Below are 24,130 nucleotides of genomic sequence, written 5' to 3' on the forward strand. Positions count from 1 at the left end.
GGTAATGCATGTAGCTGGTTTTATATATTGTACAGTCAGTGGGGAAGGCACAATGTATTGGAGGGAACAGAAGGAAAGAGGTAATATTGTCTAGATTAAGATTGGGGCATACAGGATTGAACTCTACACTGGCAATAATAGGTAAGCATGAGAAAGGGTTGTGTGGTGAATGTGGCGTTCCGGAAACTGTAGAACATTTTTTTTTTTTTTTTTTTTTGTATGCAGTAAATATGAGGTATATCCAAGTAGTCTGTTTAGTAGTATAAAGAGTAGACCAGTAAAGACTTTGGATATTTTGGGAACAGGCATGAGAGATACATGGGTATATAGGGCACTTTTTTCATTTCTACAGAACACAGGATTAGGGCGTAGAGTATAATGTGTATGCTGTGGAGTTTGAGGAGCCCAGTGTGAAAGATGGAGGAGCTGAACACGCCTGGGCTCTGATTTTCCGAGAACAGGGCGAGTATCGCATCCTATACTGTTTTAATGCACATGCATCACCCATGCAAGACATATATTGTACAGTAGGTGGCGGTAATGCTCCTAAGGAGTGAATGGCCATTAAACAAGAAGAAGAAGTCACTTTCAGCATGGCAGCGCTTGGTGTCACACGGTGTTTAGTAAGGTCTTGCTTTCGCGTTAGAAATGTGCATCAAAATGCACAAACGCTTTTGCGTACTTCTAGACGACTGCTCTGTGTTTCAGCCCCAGGAAGCAGTAAGTAGAGTCACTAAATATGTTAAATGTATGTTAATGCTGTAGAGTTGACCTTGTATCGCATGTAAGACTCTGTTTAATATATTAAGCACTAAAACCCTGTTCTGAGACTCGTGATTATAAACTTTACAGAAACTAGTGCGAAAAAAACACCGGCGTCTGTTCAATAAACATTCTCCGTGCTCTGTTTATCAATGTGCTTTAACGGATAGGCTGATTTGTTTATAAATGAAACTCCGATGGGACAATTAACTGATATAATTTGCGGTTTTGTATGGTGGAATTTAATGATTTAATTAACATTTTTCTTATATATATATATATATATATATATATATATATATATTATTATTATTATTATTATTATTTTTATTTTATTTGCAGATTTGCATCTTGAGCACAGTGAATTTCCCTATGAGTTTCGGTAATTAATATAATATTGCATAAATCTACTTCTGTTTGATATGTCATATTTTACTACGAATAAAACGTCTCCGGTTACGTATGTAACCTCGTTTCCCTGAGATGAAGGACACGAGACATTGCTATGGGAAAGGTACTTTCCTCCAGGACCTGGTTGAAACCCCTGCACAATAATGCCAATCTTCTGATTGGCAATGGTGTTTGAGCCCCGCCCCTTCAGTCGCGAATTTAGCCTATATAATCGGGCGCTCAATCACCATTACAGATTTTTCAGACTGAGGGACAGGGGACTACTGAGGGACTAATTCATTTGTCTGAAGTAGTAGTTTGGCCAGCTTTTGCAATGTCTCGTTCCCTTCATCTCACACCTTGTCCTAACCAGACGCGATAAGATTCCAGCAACAAGCCATCTGTCTGTCCACACCAGGTGTGAAGTGACACCGAGATATTCATACACTAAAATGAGGATAATTGACAATAAAATGTATTTTAGGCCCGTGACATAGGCGACATAGGTGGTTGCTTAGGGCGCAAAATGACAGAGGGGCACCGCATGAGAGGATTTTTATTTCTTTTCTGTCAGAAGTGCGCGATATGTTCCACTAACATCCTTTCAGTTCTACTGATAAATGGTTACATAGGGTGACCATGTGTCAGTTTTTCCTTGACATTTCTTTTCTGACCTGAAAAAAAGCGTCCGGCCGGGATTTCAAAATTGGCTAAAAATGTGCGGGATGTGGCTTTGTCTTCATATCTACAGTTAGGACCATATCACGACAGAGTGCGCACTCTTTCAAGTACCTTTTTACATCTATCTCGCGCACCTGCCTGCTCTTTGCGCTCATTGTATAGTTTATGTGTGCGCATGAAAAAGATTGTCAGATTGCTCTGCAACTACAAAAATCAATAACATAAGTGCACTTTTAAAAGTACATTCTCCAACTCTGCAAATGATTCAGTAGAACAGCTGTTTTATCATACTCTTGCCACACATTGTCATTTTTAACTGAAAATGTTGACTGTATCGAGACAACATCAAATATAGGCTACTACAGATCAGGGAAATGACTATTATAACTGTTAAAAAAATACACCATGATGGAAATGTTACAACTAGGTCCGTGTAGTGCCACCTCTTTATGTGACCTGTAAAGCTGGCACTTGCATGTCAATGGCAAAAAAATAAAAAATAAATAAATATCAGAAAAAGCCTACTAAATGTATTAAAAGTGACAAGCAAAAAATGTCAGCCGAAGGAGCATTTGTCATTAAAATTTGATGTTTAAGGAAGTACCTGGGTACCGCAGGAGGACTGGAAAGTGTGAAGTGTAGTATAAAAATAATTTTTAATGACATCTGATCTTTTCTGTTTTCATTTTATGGCCATAATTAAGAGTATTAATGGAACTATTCATTAAATGTATGAAATAAATGACATTGATGACTTTTCCACAAAGAAGTCCGGCATGTGCAGTTTTGAAATCACATTTCCTTTATTTTTTTTGTTATAATTTAATTACTAAATTCAAACAAACACATTTTAATTATGTCATTAAATTATACCAAACCCTGTTTTTTTAAACAATCAGAAGGTAATTTGGAACAGATTGTTTGTTATTGGTCAAATTTGTTATTTGTTGTTCATTATAAATACATTTTAGTTCATATTATATAAAATTGGGGAAAAAAAGCTTTGCAGTAAATTGGAGTTCAAGTGAAAAAGGGGGCAGGGGGTTGGGGCGCCAATCTGAAATCTCGCCCAGGGCACCAACAGAGTCTGGGAACAGCTGGACGGAACAGTATGTTTATTGAACGCAACTCCGTACCGCTTTATACGGCAAGCCCCGAGGGGATAAATACACAATCACACACATACACAGGGAAAATGTTACTTCATGAGCCGCATCCTTATTCAGTCTGTTACGATTGTTTATGTTCACGCGATACTCCTGTTGTTATTTCGCCGATCTCCACGTAACAGGGAAGCGGAGAGAAAGTCTAAATGAGCCAGTACGTCTCCCCTCTACCATTCTAAAACTGTGTGTGTGTGTGTGTGACAGCTCCCGCTGAAGCGAGATCTCAGGCACAGCATCCGGTAGGTGTTTGACACCCTCAGCCAGAATCATGTTGTTGTGAACCGGTGAGTGTGATGCCGACACGGCGTCGCATAAATGGAAACCATTTCAAAAATAGAAAGCCCTGTCTCTTGTTGTGTGTTGTGGCTGGTTGGGACAAAACCTCTGATTAACATGGAAAAGATACCTTTTATCAAGTGTCGCAGGGTCGTGTCTGGTTAGGACCGAGGTTACATTCCTTTTCGATTACTTCGACATTGTTATGGAGAACAGAATCCCATCCCGCTGCACTACGTGACGTTATACTCCCCAAGAAAAAACACTTAATCATAGATATGTATAAAGAGTCATGGGCTGCAGGCCTGTGACTTGAATTACATATTTCATGTGTGTGTGTGTCTATATATATATATATATATATATATATATATATAAATAACCCACGTGGAAGTACCAGATAGGAATGAATATAATCTGGGGATTTTATAAGATACACGTAGTGTAGTATTAACTGTTTCACAATCATAGTTGGGGAAAAGTAGGTTTTATGCTTATAAGGAGAGCTGTGACTTTCTAGAGCGAGTATTAAAACCAAAGCTCTACATACAAATGATAGCCTACCCATAACAGAGGGTTTCTGGCTTAATTGATTGGATATAAAAAGCACTCCAAACAGAGAGGAAATGGAAGTTACATCCAGGTTGTAAAACCTCGTGAACATATTATGTGATGACCATCCTGCTGCCATACATATGTCCTGTAAGGACACGGCGTTTGTCCATGCCCATGATGATGCCATGCTTCTAGTCGAATGCGCTTTACACCTTGCGACTCATATGCGAGGGCGATCGCATCTACAATCCAGTGCAAGAGCCTTTGTTTCTAAACAGACATTGACTCGCCGCGCGGCTCGCGATGGAACGGGTGCCTACATTTGGGCCATGGCTTGCGTGGCTTTACTGCTGGCTCTGTGGCGGGTTTTGGTGGTGCTTGAGCAGTGAAAGAGGGATTCTTAGCTAGTCACTGACTGAAGGTAGAGCGAGAGTGGGTCGGGTGAGAGGCGGTGTTGCTGCTTTTGGCAAAAAATGTCTCATAGCCAGACATCTTGAAAAAGACACAAACAAAAAGTGGCTCTTTTATGAGGTATAAGATATAATATAGTTATAATATAGCAACAAAGGATACAGTGAACTCCTGCCAGAGCGCTGGGAAGCAGGTAGGTGTCACGCTGAAGTGCCGCGATGTTCGACGGTGAGCTCTGAAGCGCTGTAACCCGTTACTGAAGCGTCCTCAATGGTGAGGTGGAGAAAACATCACCAGATCATACAGGGGATCAAGAATCTCCTCACTGCAGGTGTTAAAGCACAGGTGACAAGTCGTCCTGACGACGTCCCGCATAGAAGAGTAGTCCGCTGAACGTGTACCTTCGACGGCGAAGCAGAGAAAGGTTTCCCAAACGAATAGTCCTGTCGTGAAGGAAGAAAAATGTGAAGTAATGGTGAACGAGCGCCTGCTTATATAGGTTTGCGCCTGAAGGGCCGTGGCTCAAACACCATTGCCAGTCGGAACATATAGTTTACATCTTGTGGCTATACATTTGAAAGTGAGTATTTTAATGTTTATGGATTGGCCCCATTGACTTCCATTGTAAGTGTCTCACTGTAATCCAGTTTTTTGCTTTTTTTTTTAAAGAAAAGGATGGACAAGTTGAAATAAAATTTTGTAGTAATCAATATTATGCCGCAAATGTTGTAGACTGAGCTTAACTTGTATTTAACCAGGAATAACGACTTTAGTTGATCATGTTTTTTTTTTTTCATGTCTAGGTTCAGTGAATGTCCCTAAAGCTCAGTTCACAGATAAAGAGGTTCAAGATATTTTAACCAAAATAACAGGTCTGGACCTGCAGAAAGTGTTCCGACCCTTAAAAGAGCAGCTAACGCCACCCAAATACAAGCTGATGACAGACGCAGAATTAGAGGAGGTGAGATGTGATGTTTCATGATGGGATGGTGTGTCGATATGTATTGAATATAATCAAAAGGCTAAAAAATATAAAATGTTTTTTTAGTTATATCTCCCAGCCCTAGACAGGATTCATGATGGGATTTGTGCTGAGATCTTGCAGTTGTTTGAAACAGCAGTCTTGTCTCTGGTGGTTGTGTAGGCAGTGCGTAAGGCAGAGGAACAGGCTGAGCAGCTGCTGAAGATGCCTCCAGTCCTGCCTGAGAGGAAACCCATTCATGATGTGCTCTCTGAAGATCAGATACTGGAGGGCATGGACACTGCTAAACACGTCTTCACAGACATCAACTTTAACATCCCACATCGAGTAAGAAAATGTCTTGAAGACAATCATTCAATGTTTTTTTTTCTTTTTTCTTCTTCTAGAAAATAGGGCTGGATATTGATAGAAATTTCCCGGTTCAATTAGTTTCCAATTCACAAGCTCTCGATTCGATTTCAATTTGATTTGAAATAGACTAGGTATTTCAGTTGTAATGTCATTTTGCTTGCATATGAAAGAAGTTCTCTTCTATAATTATACAGGGGACCTTCTAATTAGCTACATTTATAATATATATATATATATATATATATATATATATATACATATATAATTTCTTTTTTTTTTTCTTTTTTTACAAATTATAATTTGTTTTTCATCATTTTGGTCACATTTTAGCTTTTTAAAAATCTATAAATCCAAGTATTCCATCAATAAATATGATATATTATTTTGCATATATTTTGTTACATGTTTATTGTTTAATGTATAATTTATACTATTTAAAAATTTATTTTCAGTGATTTCTTGAATGTGTGCTAAAAATTGGACCAATAGTAGATTTTGCCGAAACCGATAACTAAGGTATTGTAAAAGGCCAATAGTTGTTAAAAACGATTTAAAGAAATGAAAAAAAAATTCTTAGTCTGTACTTACCTTGAAGGGCACAGACATTGAGGCTACAAGAGTCCAAAATGAATACAATCCCAAAAGCAGTTTATTGTACAACCAAAATCCTAATAGTAAGCAGAAAAATTAAGATTTGGTGCGTAATGTAGGACTTTTAACCATAAGGCCTGAAAAACACAGGGACTCTTATTTTGAAATGACAGATTTGGCTCCGTTACAATGTATTTACCAAATAAAATTTTTTAATAGCCTATATATTCACCAGATAAGGAGTTTATATATATATAAACCAATAGTCACAAAAAGCCACTATCGGCACCGATTAATCAGTAAGACTGATATATCGGTCGAACACTACTAAAAATTGGTACTGTCTCTTTAAGAAAACTGGCAGTTTCTGTAAATGAGCGCATATTAAGGAGAGAGGACTCGGATGACTATCTCATCTGTGCTATGCGTGATTAGAAATAAATGTTTATTTTTAGTTTTTTATCCACAACTGACTGTAAAAAACAGAAAGGGCATTAAAAGAGACTTCATCCACTTTCACAAATGCAACCTGGTAAATTACAATAAAATTGTTAGATTCTCTTTACTGGAAAATGTACCACACCTGCTCTTAACACATGCAGTGGTTTCTATTTCCGTTTTGCTACCATTCACACACCAGCACCAAAATGCCATTAAACTCTGAGATGTAGTAACTGTAGTTATTTTATCAGTCAACAAATTTCCTTCACTTGTGAAGTGAGTTGCATTAAATGTTTTCTCCATTTTAAGCACTTGTTCTCCTCCTCCATTTCTTTGTTGTCCAGTGTTGTGGCCATGTGCGATTGATTTCCATTGGCTGCTCATCATATCATACACTACGATATTTCCTCTATAGTCGGCTCTAAATTATAAAATGTTTTATATCCTCTGATAAAGGGAATCGTTTCTCTATCTGTCCAATTTGATGAAATTTTTGGACTCCAGATTAACTGAATCATCTCCATCTTACGTCAGCGCGTCCTGACCTCATATGTGCTCAAACCGTTAATCTTACGATTTGTTCACATTTAGCATCAAACTGAACATTTCAGGTGATGTAACAACTTCTTAATCAGGGAAATAGCCAGTGCTATATATTCCAGAATTTTCTAACGAATTGTGTTCACACATGAACTCTAAACTAGAGGTCAACTGATAGTGGATTTTGTTGATACCGATAAGTAAGTTGGTAGGAAAGGCCGATAACCGATTAATTGTCCAATAGTTTTTTAATCAATTTATAGAATGTCAAGAAAATATCGTATTCTTTCCTTACTATGATGGGCGCAGACAGAGTCCTAAATGAATAAAATCCCAGATGCTGTTTATTGTGCTACCAAAATCCCAAAAATATCCAGAAAAATTAAGATTTGGTGCATAATGTGGGACTTTTAAGTATAAACAAGCCCAAAACACACCGGGACTCTTATTTTGAAATGATGGAATGATGAAAACTATCAGCAACTATCACCATAGATGTTTGCCAATAGCTATAGTTCCAAAAAGCAACTATCGGCACCGATTAATCGGTAAAACCGATATATCGGTCTGCCTCTACTCTTCAAGTGAAAATTGCAGTTAATTTTCTGGAAAAGGCTGGATGTGTGAAAGCAAATGGATTGTGGATCTCGTCTTTGGACGCACACAGAACGAGTCAAACCAAACTTTTACTCTCAACACGCAGTGAAAGTTCTTAGCCAATATACTATTCAATCACTGGTGAGTGAAATCTGAATATTTACTAGTCAGTGGCTAATCACAGACACTTTGTCACATAACGCAAAAATTTGGTTTTGTATGCGAGTGATTTTTCTCTCGTTGTAGTAGAGGGTTGCACAGAGTGTCAAAGATCGATCTTGGGATTTAAGAATCAATGTCGAAATGGTTCAAATGAAGGTCTTGATGCATCTTTTTTCTTTTTTTTTTTTTTTTTTACCCAGTCATACTAGGAAATAAGTCTGTTTTAAGAATCTATTTTATTTTCTGTAGTTTTCTGATCTTTCAATGTGTTTTCCATTACTTTTCCTTACTTTAATGTATTAAACCCAAAATTTTTCAAGTTCAGTGTGTAGGATGTAAAAGATCTAGTGAATTTACTTGATGGGCATTTTTCTTTTATGTATAACCGTATTCTCTATCGAAACAGTAAGTTGGGGCAGGATCTAAACTCAGCAAAAAAAAGTAACGTCCCTTTTTCGGGACACTGTATTTTAAAGATAATTTTGTAAAAATCCAAATAACTTTACAGATCTTTATTGTAAATGGTTTAAACAATGTTTTCCATGCTTGTTCAATGAACCATAAACGATTCATGGACATGCACCTGTGGAATGGTTGTTAAGACACTAACAGCTTACAGACGGTAGGCAATTAAAGATCACAGTTATAAAAACTTAGGACACTAAAGAGACCTTTCTACTGACTCTGAAAAACACCAAAAGAAAGATGTCCAGGGTCCTGCTCATCTGCGTGAACATGCCTTAGGCATGCTGCATGGAGACATGAGGACTGCAGATGTGGCCAGGGCAATAAATAGCAATGTCCGTTACTGTGAGATGCCTAAGACAGCGCTACAGGGAGACAGGAAGGACAGCTGATCGTCCTCGCAGTGGCAGACCACGTGTAAAAACACCTGCACAGGATCGGTACATCCGAATATCACACCTGCAGGACAGGTACAGGATGGCAACAACAACTGCCCGAGTTACACCAGGAACACACAATCCCTCCATCAGTACTCAGACTGTCCGCAATAGGCTGAGAGAAGCTGGACTGAGGGCTTGTAGGCCTGTTGTAAGGCAGGTCCTTACCAGACATCACCAGCAACAAATGTCACCTATGGGCACAAACCCACCTTCACTGGACTAGACAGGACTGGCAAAAAGTGATCCTCACTGACGAGTCACGGTTTTGTCTCACCAGGGGTGATGATCGGACTCGCGTTTATCGTCGAAGGAATGAGCATTACACCGAGGCCTGTACTCTGGAGCGGGATCGATTTGGAGGTGGAGGGTCCATCATGGTCTGGGACGGTGTGTCACAGCATCATCGGACTGAGCTTGTTGTCATTGCAGGCAATCTCAACACTGTGCATTACAGGGAAGACATCCTCCTCCCTCATGTGGTACCCTTCCTGCAGGCTCATCTTGACATGACCCTCCAGCATGACAATGCCACCAGCCATACTGCTCGTTCTGTGCGTGATTTCCTGCAAGACAGGAATGTCAGTGTTCTGCCATGGCCAGTGAAGAGCCCAGATCTCAATCCCATTGAGCACGTCTGGGACCTGTTGGATCGTAGGGTGAGGGCTAGGGCCATTCCCCCAGAAATGTCCGGGAACTTGCAAGTGCCTTGGTGGGAGAGTGGGGTAACATCTCACAGCAAGAACTGGCAAATCTGGTGCAGTCCATGAGGAGGAGATGCACTGCAGTACTTAAAACAGCCAGATACTGACTGTTACTTTTGATTTTGACCCCCCCCCCCCTTCTTCAGGGACACATTATTCCATTTCTGTTAGTCACATGTCTGTGAAACTTGTTTAGTTTATGTCTTAGTTGTTGTATCTTTTTATGTTCATACAAATATTTACATGTTAAGTTTGCTGAAAATAAAAGCAGTTGAAAGTGAGAGGACGTTTCTTTTTTGCTGAGTTTATGAATTGCTCGTCTCTTATTTATTTTTTAAATAGCCAAAAGGCATTAGTTACGTCACAGCCATGAACCTTGATTTGCTACTTGCTGATTTGTTGCAGATGGTGTTAGGGGGAGGGACATTCTTATTTTAAGGATCATTCGATAATAAGACAATCTTAGTGCAAGCTGAGTCATCCATCTTTTTGGTCTGTTTTCCCAGGAAAAGAATGATTGTAAATTTTAAACGCTAAGAATATTGTGCTATATCTGCTAAAAGTGAATTTTTTCAGCGTTGAGGAGTAGCTAAAAGCCACAAAACTCTCATTATGATTGACTTTTTGAGACTTCAATTCCATTTTTCCATGTCATCATATTAGCATGGGAGATCTTTCAGTGTATTCTACCAGAGATCTACCAGGTATCATGTTGTTTATCTTTCTTATTCTTGCTCTCTCTGTCACTCCAAAGGAAAGGTTCATCGTTGTGAGAGAGCCCAGTGGAACGCTGAGAAAAGCATCGTGGGAAGAAAGAGATCGGATAATGCAAGTTTATTTCCCCAAAGAGGGTCGCAAACTTGCAGCACCACCCATATTTAAAGAGGAAAACCTTCTGGTACATCAGAAAATTACAGAAGCTGAAAGTTTTTTTTTTTTTTTTGACAAATGTTTGGGTGCCAGTTGAATTTCTCTCTCTTTATACAGGTGGTCTTTGAAAAGGACAGACATGAGGACGTGCTAAACTACTGTGTTGTCCAATTTGAGCCGGACTCTGCAGAATTTAAGAGGGTTAGTGTGTGTGTGTGTGGTTGTTGCCCTCGAGATCAGAGAAGGATTCAAGTAATATTCTCAGGATAAATTCAGATTGAAATATGGGCTGTCAATCAATTGAAAAAAGGTACTCTGAAGGCTTTTGTAGCGGATATGCATTGGTCAAAAATATATTTGATGTTGTAGCCCATTTGTATAAAGGCTTTAGAGCCTTGAATTTTTCTCTTTCCCCAACAATTAAAAACTTTTTTGTTATTACTTATGATATGCTAATTATTCAAATGAAATCATCACATATAGATGCATAATTGCAAAGGCAACCATGGTAGTAAAAAGGCCATTCCAAATGAGAACCATCTGTACATTGTTTGCCAAAGAAATAAATGTTACATTATAAATTAATTGCATATTGTTTTTCATATAATAGCAAAAAGCAACCATTTGTCCACAATTTTAATGCACCAGAATAATGTAAAGCTCTAAATTAAATGATAATAAAACAGACTTTATTATCCCGTTACAGTTCTTACTGTTCTTGTTCTTAATATATTATTTGTGTTACATGTGTGATTTCAATTAAACACTATTTGACGTTACACGTCAAATATGTGTGAATAAGAATGAAATCTGTGTTTTATGTCTTGTGTGATTAAGGTGCACAAGCTGACCTACGAGGACATTGAAAAACACGGGAAATATGATCTGCTCAGATCCACACGGTTCTTCGGTGGTTTGGTCTGGCATCTGGTCACCGGCCGGCGGATTGACGGCCTTCTGATTGACATTCTGGAGAGAGACCTGTGAGTGTGTGTGTTGCGAAAATCAGCAAACGTGTATGACTGAATTTTCCGTGCTAAATGCAACTTTAGGTCATGCAACAGAATTACCACAGAGAGCAATGATGATGTAATGTCAACAAATCCTAAAACAACTTGAAGGCTTCTGGTTTAAATAAAAATGATCAAATATATTTAAAATGTTTAAATATACTATCCACTCACTTTCCTGCAACAATAAAAAATGCAATTTAAACAACTTTACAGCTCAAATAATACATAAGTTTTAACAGAAGAATTAATATAAGTGCTTTTATAAAATTATAAGCTTCACATTTCTGCCTTTAAACCCTCCAAACATTGGTCCCATTGACTTCCATTGTAAGTGCCTCACTGTCACCTCCATTTCTGCTTCTTTTAAAGAAAAGGACAGACGAGTCGAAATAGTTTTTTGTGATAATCAGCATTATAGCACAAATGCTGTTGATTGAGCTTAACTTGTATTGAACCCGGAATATTCCTTTAACAGCTGCTGTCTTGTATGATGACGTGTTGTCATGGTTACAGGATGCAGGATGCGGTGAGGTTGGTGCGGCTGTTTAATCTAGTTCATCCTCAGAGCGAGTCTGCACAGCACGCCCATACACAACATGCCACTGACCTGGACCTTCTCAAGGTGAATACACACACACACACACACACACGTGCCACAAACTAGTGTTTCACAATTTGAATGTACTATTGTTCCAATATGTTTAGTTATTTTAGGATTTCACAGTGTCATATTGGATATCCGTATTCGCACTGACATCACTCTGTGCTGGTGTTCATCTTGCTATTTGTTACCATTTCAGGAGCACAGACTGTAGTTAGAGCCATTCCTTTGTTATACTAATTATAGGGCTATATGTAAAAATCACATGATTTATCATAATAATAATCATCATTATCATAATGATTAATCTCATGTTTTTTTGTTGTTAACACAATCTGAAATTATAGACTTGTAAGTAAATGATGTTGATATGAGTTATAAAGTGGTTATGCATAAAATTCCTCCTCTTAAAATCTTTAAGGGGCACAAGACATGACCACATGAACCCTTCTCTGCAAGGTTAACTATGGTTTCAGTGTATTCGTGTGTGTGCAGAAAGCCCATCAGTTCATATCACAAACCTGCAAAAGGGATCAAGCTGGTCGGCAGAGATCTGGAGCATTAAGTATCTGTTTAAAAACCCTCTAAGTGCTCATTCCTTAGGGCTGTCTGTCAATCCATTAAAATTTTCAATTGAATCAATTTCATGACACTCCAATTAATTGAATTAATCACGATTAATCGCATATCATTATGTGCTGAGAAAGGCCCTCAAATAAAGATAATTCAACATAAATAATATAAAAATATAATATAAATTAATATTATAATAAATGTATTTAGATATTAATATTTATTCACTTCAACTCTGGTGCATTTTTGGGCTGCTGCCTGCAGTTTTCCACCATTCACACATACTGTTGACTAATTGCAAAAAAAAACAAATAAAAAAAAATTTCATTTTTCAGAAAAACCTCCAAATTAAAAAACAAAAACAAATTATTCATAAATAATATTGTACAGTATATGTTTACAATCTTATGATGATTAGAAAGTATAAAAAAAAAAAAAACATTAATTCTGGTTCTGTTCTCTCAATCTCCCTGCAAAAAGTAATTTCATTTCACTAGATGGCAGCAAGTACTAGGAAAAGTTTTTTTTTTTCCTCTCATCACCCTCCATCGCATTATGCGGATCTGAAATGTAGGTGGCGCTCTAACACATCTCAGCCCTCACAGATGTGCTCGTCCATAGACATTCAGTCTAATTTTCAGTTCATGCACCACCTCCATTGTTTCATCGGATATCTCGGCCTCTAAGTGGACTAGAAGCTCAATTTAGATGTCATTAGAAAGCTGAAATCCTCCCCTTTTGGAATGATATATAGTATTTATATCAACAATAGTCAAACATATTTTCCTAATGATTTGTTAAGCATGCTTTTCCTGCTGGACTGCATATTTTGTTTTGGACATCGGACAACATAGAGTTAAAGGGATAGTTCACCCCAAAATGAAAATCCATCCCATTTGTTTTAACATGTACATTTTAAATATAATTTATCACACAAAATGAACGCACTAAATTATCTGCAGCTCTAGTGAGGACTTTTTTTTATGTTCCTTTGACAACTTTGGAGACAGGGAATAAGGGGTCAGCCCAAGGATACATCACTTCCCATTAGCCTGTGGTTTGACCTTTGACCGCTGCAAAGACGTCATTCAGAGAGAATGGGATAAAGAGGGGCGAAGAGAATTCTTGTTGAGTTGTGAGCTGCCACCAGCAATCTGGTAGAGATGTGACTGGCAGGTTTGAGTGTCTTTGTGTGTGTGTGAGTGAAATTTTATGAAAGGAAATACGAAAACATGCTAGACTTAGTGAGGGGCCTCCGTTTAGTCAAGGTTCCTGCTTGGCACACACTCCACCAGCTCCTGTCATGTCACACTGAACATTTAACCCATGAATCCGGAAGTTGAGTAGGTTGATGCTGCAGGGTCAACTTTAAGGCAGCAGACATGAAGTTCATGGTAGATTTAAATTACAGTTAGCGTAATGCTATGTTTTGGGCTTATTTTAAATTGTTTTCAGCTTTGAACTCTAGTTTTTTCTTGAATATCTGACGTATTACCATGGCATATGCCCAGAAAAAGAAAAACTAAAACATGGTAGTACCTAGGTACTTTTTGTTAATGCGCTTGCAAATATAGACCAAGAAATACAAATTGTTTGGGAATGTATTACTAAAACAAATAGTATACTAAAATGCAGTATATAAATAGAGATCTTCAAAGAAAATACCTGGAAATGTACCACTTAGATATTTGATTTTAAATGATTGAGTTTATCCATACACATGTATATCTGCATGCAAAACCGTTTTTAATGCATTTCAGGATTTTATTGTGCATTTTAGTCTTTTATTACACTTCTCACTCTTTATCTTTCTTTTTAATCTCATTTTTCTTAGATTTATGCCCAGTATGAGTCAAATAGGGCTGGATTCATCGAGCTAGCTGTGCAGACCTTTGAACAGACCAAAGCGCTGAGCTCTTCCTAAACAGTCACGCACATTAAACTGATGAAACACTTCTCACCTCACTTGAGAAGAGACCGTAATCACCCATGACCGATCTGAAATATAGTACCAAATGTTGTGTCATCAAGTTAAAACCTGTTGTCATGCTGTACATAATAAAGAAGTCTTTGTATAGAAGGTCTCAGATTCATTATTTGAAGTTTTTAGTTCCTCTTCTCAGTTTCTTTCACATTTCTTCATAGTGAACTAAAATATATATATTTTGGAAGGAAATTGGTACTTTAATTCACCAAAGTGGCATTCAACTGATCACAAAGTATAGTCAGGACATTAATAATGTAAAAAACAGCACCATCACTATTTGAAAAAAGTCATTTTTGATCAAATCTAGACAGCAGCCATCACTCCAACACCTTATCCTTGAGTAATCATGCTAAATTGATCATTTGGTACTAGAAAATCACTTGCCATTTTATCAAACACAGTTGAAAGCTATTTGGTTCATTAAATGAAGCTTAACATTGTTTTTGTGTTTGTTTTTTGAGTTGCCACAGTATGCAATAGACTGGCATGTCTTAAGGTCAATATTAGGTCAAAAAAGAAACAGCTTTCTCTAGAAACTTGTCAGTCAATCATTGTTTTGAGGAATGAAGGCTATACAATGCTTGAAATTACCAAAAAAACTGAAGATTTCATACAAAGGTGTACACTACAGTCTTTAAAGACAAAGGACAACTGGCTCTAACAGGACAGAAAGAGATGTGGAAGACCAGATGTATAACTAAACAAGAGGATAAGTACATCAGAGTCTCTAGTTTGAGAAATAGATGCCTCATGTCCTCAGCTGACAGCTTCATTGAATTCTACCCGCTCAACACCAGTTTCATGTACAACAGTAAAGAGAAGACTCAGGGGTGCAGGACTTATAGGAAGAATTGCAAAGAAAAAGCCACTTTTGAAACAGAAAATCAAAAAGAAAAGGTTAGAGTGGGCAAAGAAACACAGACATTGGACAACAGATAATTGGAAAAGAGTGTTATGGATCTTAACCCCATTGAGCTTTTGTGGGATCAGCTAGACTGTAAGGTGCGTGAGAAGTGCCCGACAAGACAGCCACATCTATGGCAAGTGCTACAGGAAGTGTGGGGTGAAATGTCACCTGAGTATCTGGACAAACTGACAGCTAGAATAACAAGGATCTGCAAAGCTGTCATTGCTGCACATGGAGGATTTTTTTGATGAGAACTCTTTGAAGTAGTTTAAGAAGTTCTGAACATTTCTTTTCAAATTGTAATAGTAATTTTTCATGATATTAATGTCCTGACTATACATTGTGATCAGTTGAATACAACTTTGGAATAAAAGTACCAATTTCTTTCCATAAGAGCAAAATCTGTACATGTATTTCAAACAGTAATCATTTCCAACAATACTGGTTTTGACAGCATTTTTGATACATTAAGTGCTACCTCTGTGAACAGATGTAATTTCTTTGAAACATAAAAAGTGTCTGTGATTATAAACTATTGAATTATAATACAAGTTTCTAAGTATAAATAAAAACCTAAAATGACTATCAAAGGCTTACCAGAGAGGCCCTTTTTTTTTTGTAAAAATGAAGCAGAGGTCACACAAGGCTTGAGCATGCAAACAGGATATGATGTCATGCTTGAAGGCTTCTGGTTTAAATAAAAATGATCAAATATATTTAAAATGTTTAAATATACTATCCACTCACTTTCCTGCAACAATAAAAAATGCAGCTTTCAAAATATGCATTCTTTGTATTGAACCAAGAGGTTGGTGTGCAATGTTTGTTCTATTGGTCACATGCCATCTTGCCATCCGAATTCGCAGGTCAGAGTTAGCCAAACTTGACTTTTGGGATACAGCAGAGCAAAATGTGAAATTTATTTGCATGAGCTTGCTTTTCCGGTTACCCACGTTCAGATGTGTTTGAATGGAGTTCAAAGTGTAGTGGGACCGTGGCTTTAGGAGCAGTTCTGTGCATTACGTCTTATCCAACTTTCATGAGAGAAATTAATTCCACATGCAACACGCTACTGGGTGTGGGTGGGAGTGTATTTGCAAAAATATATATGGGAGGTCCATGTAAATTAAGTGGTGTGGGGCTAATCGAGACGTCTTAGAACCACATCTATTCTCAGCACTAAGGCTAAACACGATTCCACCAGCATGCACTATTAAAGTGCATGTCCAAACTCTGGAATTACAATAAAAGATTCAATTATATCCTTGACATTTACAGTTAATACTAGCTATGATAGCTTGTAAGTAGATCAATATGATTAATTAAACTTGCATTCAATTAGTCCTGACAAGCACCACCATTTCCATGCGTTTATAATGAGGGTGTCATAGAGGTACACTTGACATTCAAGCTATTGTGCAAAATAATGTAAGACACATCTATAATTCTATTGTCTTCTAATGTATTGCAACTTTTTATCAATGGGCTGTCACATCCATTTTCACAGAAAATAAAAACCTCTTTATTGTATCTGAGCTGAACGTTAGAGAACTTTGTATTTTATTTAATCTGTTAGGATTTATTTTCCCTAAAGCCTGTAACAGCTCTGGAAAAACTGATGTAATTGCTGTTATTAATAATAATCTGTGGTTCTCCAATTGCTTTTTGCACACGTTGACAGGCCACAATAAAAAGATATAACTTGTCAAAATAAAAGGCTCTTTGTGGTAAACGAATCAGCAACAGTTTAATGTGTGTTACAGAAGAGGATGAGGAGGTTATTCTAGTCTCTCGTCTCCTTCTTCCACATCTTTGAGACTGAGCACCTCCAGTGCTCCCTTTCCTTTAGTCTCACAGCGGATGAGCTCATCAATCTCACGGAAGCAGCCCGGATCAATCAAACACACCTGAAAGGAGAGGAAATAACATTACCTTAAAGGTGCTGTAAGCGATTTTTTTTCATGGAAAGGTATGCAAAAATAAATCCTACTCCTTTAAGATATTAATGAAATGAGTGTCCTGAGATATCTCACCAGTCTCTGAGACAGCTCTAGACTCTGTAAACGGCAAACAAAAATGTGTCCACGGTCTCTGCCTGTCAATCATTTTTGTGCGTTCTCATAGTGTTGTAGTTGCAGCGAATTATTGAGGCTTAATGTCATTTTTATACCATGTTGTTCATAACAGTTGTCAGTTGAATACGCTATTTTTCTGCTGATGTTTTTAACAACCGTTCTGCTCTCAATAAAGCTCATTTGGTATCTTTGGAGTGTGGGGCTTTGGAGAGAGTGGGTGTGGCTAATTCTTGTGGATGTAGAATGGCTAAAATCACATATGGCACCTTTAACTCAAACCATGCACAAGTATTTAAAGGGATAGTTCACCCAAAAATGAAAATTCTCTCATCATTTACTCACCCTCATGCCGTCCCAGATGTGTATGACTTTCTTTCTTCAGCAGAACACAAATGAAGATTTTTCGAAGAATATCTCAGCTCTGTAGGTCCATACAATGAAAGTGAATGGGTGCCAAAAGTTTGAAGCTCCAAAATCCACATAAGGGAAACATAAAAGTACTCTGGTGGTTAAATCCATATCTTCTGAAGTGATGGGTGTGCGTGAGAAGCAGATCAATATTTAAGTCCTCTTTCCTTCTCTTTCACTTTCTCTGTCTGCTTTTGGTGATTCACATTCTTAATGCATATCACCCCCTACTGGGCAAGGAGGAGAATTTATGATAAAAAAAAATGAGTTAAATATTGATCTGTTTCTCACCCACACCTATCATATCACTTCTGAACACATAGATTTAACCACTGGAGTCGTATGGATTACTTTTATGATGCCTTTATGTGGATTTTGGAGCTACAAAGTGCTGGTCACCATTCACTTGCATTGTATGGACCTACAGAGCTGAAATATTCTTCTAAAAATCTTCATTTGTGTTCAGCAGAAGAAAAAAAGTCATACACATCTGGGATGGCATGAGGGTGAGTAATTCATGAAAGAATTTAGATTGTTGGATGAACTATCCCTTTAAGTGCACAGGAGTTCTCATGCAGATTTCAGTTGGTTCAGCGCACTTAAGTAGGATGGCTTATTTTTTTTTTTAGAACTAAATATTCCTTTTTGATGCCTTCCATCAACAACTGACTGTAAAGAACAGAAGGAGTATTAAAAGAGACATTATTCAATGACAAATGGATCTCATCTTTGGACACATTAAACAGAATAATTCAATCCAAACTTGTACTCTCAACACAATGATCTCGGTGCTTTGCATATTGAAAGATCGATCTTGGGATTTTAAGAATCAATATAGATACTGTTGAAATGAAGATTGCAATTAATAGGAAAATCAATATTTACTTTTTAACCAAAGCTTTATTTTAAGTCATGCATTTTGTTTTATAGGTTAAACAAAGCAAGATCCAATTCTTTTTGCATACCCTCTGGAACCTGCTTATGAACCCCAGGTTGGGAATCAGTGCTGTAAACTACTGCTTTTGAATAGTGCTGCATCCACACAAATAGGTGTCAGTAGAAGTCCAAAATGACTGCAATATCAGACAGTGCAAAATGGGCAAAATTTACTGGGTGCATCTACAGTGCGAACTTACTATTGAAACATGATTTTTTCATTAAAATGATTGCACACAGGTATTATGCACATATACACAAGTATGCACGGTTAGGGAATGAGGCCCGATGTATCATGTTTTGAGTAGACAAAGGCTGTTTAAGACGGCAAATGTAGTATGACAGTATGAAGTAAGTTTGAAGGATTTGAAAAAGTATTCAGCATGTAGTAATGCATTTTCAGTATTTGCCAAATCCACCTAGTCTTACCTTTATTGGTTCTCTTTAAAACAAGCACATTCCCAATCCAAATTGATTGATCAATACTTAAATATGTTACACCTCTCTTCGCATCGCTTCACTTGCTGATGATCACTGCCTGCATTAAGGTTAAGTCACTGATGCTTGCATTCAGAACAGCCTCTTGGTTTTCACCCTAAGCCTAATTAATAAATTGATCCTGAAGACTCTTACCATCTCAAGCTCATCATCAAAGTCTTCACTCTCCACCACCTTTATCAGAGGTTTGAACTTTTCTTTCAGTCTTTTCCCATCCTTCGCTGGCAAGACGAAGCGTACCCGCATATGAGCTCTCTGGATCTGAATGGATTCCTTCAGCTGTTTGATGACCTCAAGTGCCTGAAGGGGGCGACACTGACCTTCATTAGAGTGTCTGCTACAAGAACAACCATTGTGAAACATTATGGACATATTGTACAGTAAGGTTCTGTACGTTAACATTAAATAATGCATTAGATATCCTGAACTAACAATGCACAATCATCTTGTAGAGTCGGTTAATTTATAAATGTCCTATTGTTCATTGTCAGTTCATGTTTACTATTGCGTTAACTAATGTTTCCGTATACAACCTAATGAAATGTTACCATAAATGTTTTATTTTTGTTGTGTGACCTTAAAGGGATAATTCACCCAAAAATGAAAATTCTCTCATCATTTACTCAACCGGACTTTCTTCTGCAGAACAAAAATTAGGATTTTTAGAAAATAAATCAGTTTTGTAGGTCCATACAATGCAAGTGAGGTCCAACTTTGAAGCTCCAAAAAGCACATAAATGCAGCATAAAAGTAATCCATGACTTCTGAAGTGATATGATAGGTGTGGGTGAGAAACAGATCAATATTTAAGTCATTCTTTACAATAAATCTCCACTTTCACATTGTTCTGTTTTTTTTTTTGGCGATTTGCATTCTTCGTGCATATCGCAACCTACTGGTCAGAACTGGTCAAAGGTGGAGATTTAGAGTAAAAAGGGACTTAAATATTGATCTGTTTCTCACCCACACATAGCTCTTCTGAAGATACAGATTTTACCACTGGAGTATTATAGATTACTTTTATGCTGCCTTTGTGTTTTTTGGACCTTCTGAGTTCTGGTCACCATTCACCTGCATTGTGTGGACCTACAGAGCTGAAATATTCTTCTAAAAATCTTTGTGTTCTGCAGAAATTCATACACATCTGGGATGGCATGAGGGTGAGTAAATGATGAGAGAATTGTCATTTTTGGGTGAATATCCCTTTAAGCAAATGTGTAGAGCAACATTTTCACACATTTAAAACACAGATTGCATTCTTAGATGATCAAGCAGTCAACAGACCTGCTGTTTAGTGCTTTTGTGTGCTTTAACGGAGTAGTGAATATCCTTCATGGCTCTCTCTATAAGGTTCACTGTGTAGGGCCGTTTGGTCTCAGGATTGACACATTTTTCAGCCACAATAGTTGCGATATCCCGAAACATCTGTTCCAACTGACTCTGACGCTCCTTGTCTGATACCTGTAGTTCTCCTTTAGCTAAAATCTGTAAATGAATGAAAAAAACCTGTTCATCTAGAGATTTGTATTCAACAAAAAAAAAAAAAAAAGTAGTAATTAACCGTGTAATGTGTTGCATCCCAGCTACTTGTTTCAGGAGGAAATACATCAACACAGGAAAGAAAATTTCAATTGTCATGCCATTTCATGGTGTTTTTCATAAGCACCACACAGTCAGGACATTTTATTCAGTTTATTTGGATCAAACAAAACCTGTAAACAACAGCAAACTCACCTGTTTGCATATTTCTGTCAGGTCTTCTGTGCCAAAAGCTTTCAGGTCCTCTTTCTTTGCCACTTGACCCTTAGACACATTTACAAACACTGTGTTCGTCTGCAGGACTTCGTCAAGGTCTTTCTCACTATTTTTTTTTTTAAAAAGAAAGAAGTATTAAGTACAACTGGTTTAAAATACATAGAAATATAAATTGCAGTACTAAAACTGTGAAACTTAATAAACTTAAATTAAGAAGACAGCAGACTACAGGAATAAACTAACTGTTTTATTCATAGTTCATTAATTTCACTAATGATTTAATCTCCCACTAAATGATAATTATATTTCAATGCTTACTGATAATGCTATTTCGATAATAATTTTTCCGCCACTGCACTTATATTATTTTTTTTTTCTCCCAAAACTTAGGACATTTTGCACTATATTCAATGCTAAATGTATTTAAATTTACATTTTTATCACACAAAAGTTTGGAGACTTTTTTCTCAAATCTAAAGGCTTATGCCTAAATGCTAGACATCAGTAGAAATTCTTCACAAAATGTAAGTTTTATTATTATTAAATGGATGAGTTAGATCAGACAGTGAAGGAAAAGCTGCCAAGAAGTGTTCTGCATACACAGGAGCTAATTCAATTCTGTTCCAAAACCCTCATGAAGTTGTGTTACTTCAAATTTTGATAACTTTATTATTTTTATAAAACATGGGAAATAGTAATAATAAAGAATGAGCAGGTATTGGTGTAAAATGTGCTTTTTGTCATCTGCTCTTTAATTCTTTTACTTTTAAATCTAAGTTTAACTTGTGGTTCTTCTCTGAAAACTACATTTTCATTGCTTACAACTAATTCTGCATGCTGAAAAGTTAAGAACTTGATAAATACACTGCTGTGAAAAAGTATTTGATCCTGATTTCTTCAATTTTTTTCATACTAAATTATTTTAGATCTTCAAACGAGAAATAACAAAACAAAGGCAACCCGAGTAAACACAAAATACAGTTTTCATATATATATATATATATATATATATATATATATATATATATATATTTTTTTTTTTTTTTTTTTTTTTTCTTCATTGAAGCCACCCCAAAACTTTCATTTTGCTTCTTTTGAGCCATTCAGCGATGGACTTACTCCTATTTTTTGGATTATTGTCTTGCTGCATAATCCAGTTGCGCTTGAGCTTCAACTCACGGACTGATGACCGGACGTTCTCCTTTAGGATATTCTGGTAGAGAGCAGAATTCATGGTTCCCTCAATTATTGAAAGTCGTCCTGGCCCTGAAGCAGCAAAACACCCCCACACCATCACACTACTGCCACCATGCTTGGCCGTAGGTATAATGTTCTTTTTGTGGAATTCTGTGTTTGATTTACTCCAGATGTAACGGGACCCCTGTCTTTCAAACAGTTCCACTTTTGACTCATCAGTCCACAGAACATTCTCCCAAAAGATATGAGGACCAACAAAGTGTGTTTTGGCAAAATTCAGACAAGCCTTAATGTTCTTCTGGGTTAGCAGTGGTTCTCTTCCATGGATGGCATTTTTGGCCAGTGTCTTTCTGGAGTCATGAACAGTGACCTTTATTGATGCGAGAGAGGCCTGCAGTTCCTTGGATGTTGTCCTTGACTTTTTTGTGACTTCCTGGATGAATTGTCACTGTGCTCTGAGGAATTTTGAAAGGTCGGCCACTTCTGGGAAGGTTCACTACTGTGTCAAGTTTTCTCTATTTGGAGATAATGGCTCTCACTGTGGTTCTTTGGAGTCCCAGAGCCTTTGAAAAAGATTTGTAACCCTTTCCAGACTGATGTATTTCAGTCACCCTTTTCCTCATCATTTCTGGAATTTCTTTCGACTTTGGCATAGTGTGCTACTGAGTGAGACCTTTTAGCCAACTTCATGCTGCTGAAAAAGTTCCATTTATGTGTTGATTTGATTGAACAGGGCTGGCAGTAATCAGGCCTGGGTGTGTCTAGTCCAGCATTATGAATGCAGTTTCATAGATTTGGGGATTTAGTAACTACAGGCCCAGTTGGTACTGGATAACTTTTTTGCTTCAATAAATAATATTATCATTTAAAAACTGTATTTTGTGTTTACTCAGATTGCCTTTGTTTAATGTTTGATTTTGTTTGAATTTTTGAAATTATTTGTATGAGATGTACACAAAAACTGAAGAAATCAGGATGGGGCAAATACTTTTTCACAGCACTGCAGTATTATATGAAATACCATAATGTCACACTGACCATCTACAATAAAAAGCAAAGTCACGCAATTAAATTACAATCCTTCAAACAATCAGTACATCTCTTTAACGATAAATTAACGCAATAAAATGGCATATAATAACAGAATAAACATAAAACTACCACATAAACATGAACATCAAAACTTAGAAGTCCTGCAAGTAGCATTTCTTAACAACAAACTCACACCCCGGATCTCCAACTCATCACTTTGTTTTTATAACACGCTATTTCAAATCTTTTCCCTCCTTTCTTCATCCTCACGACGGCGACATTTGTTAATCTGATCTGGTTAGTTGGTGTGAATATTGACATGTTTGACTGTCTTTCGCTCAACGTGATATTTCTCTGCTCTGTTTCTTCCTGTATCTCTTCATCGAGCGCAAAATCTGTCCGTATATTGACGGAGTAACACCGATTCACCGCTTGAGCGCCACCTAGTTGACTGGAGGAAATACTGACGTCTATTTCTTCTTCTCTTTTTTTTTTTTTTTTTTTTGCGGTTTTGATTCATTACCGCCACCAACTGAACTGGAGTGCGGAACAGCGATGCGGAAGAACAGCTCTTTATATATATATATATATATATATATATATATATATATATATATATATATATACACATATATATATATATATACACATATATATATATATATATATATATACACACATATATATATATATATACACATATATATATATACACACATATATATATATACACATATATATACACACACACACACACACACACACAC

The 24,130-nt window shown here is 37.1% G+C and overlaps 2 protein-coding genes across 2 annotated transcripts; one reads left to right on the top strand and one right to left on the bottom strand.

The window, feature by feature from the left end:
- The first annotated feature begins 568 nt into the window (after nucleotides 1-568).
- mrps22 (mitochondrial ribosomal protein S22) lies at nucleotides 569-14,648 on the top strand. The gene is made up of 8 exons (XM_051678553.1): nucleotides 569-720; nucleotides 5,045-5,202; nucleotides 5,386-5,550; nucleotides 10,266-10,409; nucleotides 10,499-10,582; nucleotides 11,219-11,364; nucleotides 11,908-12,016; nucleotides 14,403-14,648. The coding sequence occupies exons 1-8, from the start codon at nucleotides 594-596 to the stop codon at nucleotides 14,490-14,492; spliced, it is 1,023 nt and encodes a 340-aa protein (XP_051534513.1). The 5' UTR covers nucleotides 569-593; the 3' UTR covers nucleotides 14,493-14,648.
- A 2,170-nt stretch (nucleotides 14,649-16,818) lies between these two features.
- On the bottom strand, nucleotides 16,819-23,763 carry sbds (SBDS ribosome maturation factor). The gene is made up of 5 exons (XM_051678565.1): nucleotides 23,557-23,763; nucleotides 21,114-21,240; nucleotides 20,664-20,864; nucleotides 19,515-19,679; nucleotides 16,819-17,369 (listed from the first exon to the last, which is right to left on the bottom strand). Exons 1-5 carry the CDS (start codon nucleotides 23,682-23,684, stop codon nucleotides 17,241-17,243), a joined length of 750 nt encoding a protein of 249 aa, XP_051534525.1. The 5' UTR covers nucleotides 23,685-23,763; the 3' UTR covers nucleotides 16,819-17,240.
- Between the last annotated feature and the right edge of the window lie 367 nt (nucleotides 23,764-24,130).

This window comes from Myxocyprinus asiaticus, chromosome 39, assembly GCF_019703515.2.
Source record: "Myxocyprinus asiaticus isolate MX2 ecotype Aquarium Trade chromosome 39, UBuf_Myxa_2, whole genome shotgun sequence".
Lineage (NCBI taxonomy): Eukaryota > Metazoa > Chordata > Actinopteri > Cypriniformes > Catostomidae > Myxocyprinus > Myxocyprinus asiaticus.

Excerpts from the sequence above, each read along its gene's own strand:
- mrps22 (XM_051678553.1), top strand. The coding sequence starts at position 594 with ATGGCAGCGCTTGGTGTCACACGGTGTTTAGTAAGGTCTTGCTTTCGC. Across the intron at positions 5,203-5,385 it reads CAGACGCAGAATTAGAGGAG|GCAGTGCGTAAGGCAGAGGA; the intron begins GTGAGATGTGAT and ends GTGGTTGTGTAG. Across the intron at positions 12,017-14,402 it reads CTGACCTGGACCTTCTCAAG|ATTTATGCCCAGTATGAGTC; the intron begins GTGAATACACAC and ends CATTTTTCTTAG.
- sbds (XM_051678565.1), bottom strand. The coding sequence starts at position 23,684 with ATGTCAATATTCACACCAACTAACCAGATCAGATTAACAAATGTCGCC. Across the intron at positions 21,241-23,556 it reads ATGAGTTGGAGATCCGGGGT|TGAGAAAGACCTTGACGAAG; the intron begins GTGAGTTTGTTG and ends AAAAAAAAATAG. Across the intron at positions 17,370-19,514 it reads TTGATGATGAGCTTGAGATG|GTGTGTTTGATTGATCCGGG; the intron begins GTAAGAGTCTTC and ends CTCTCCTTTCAG.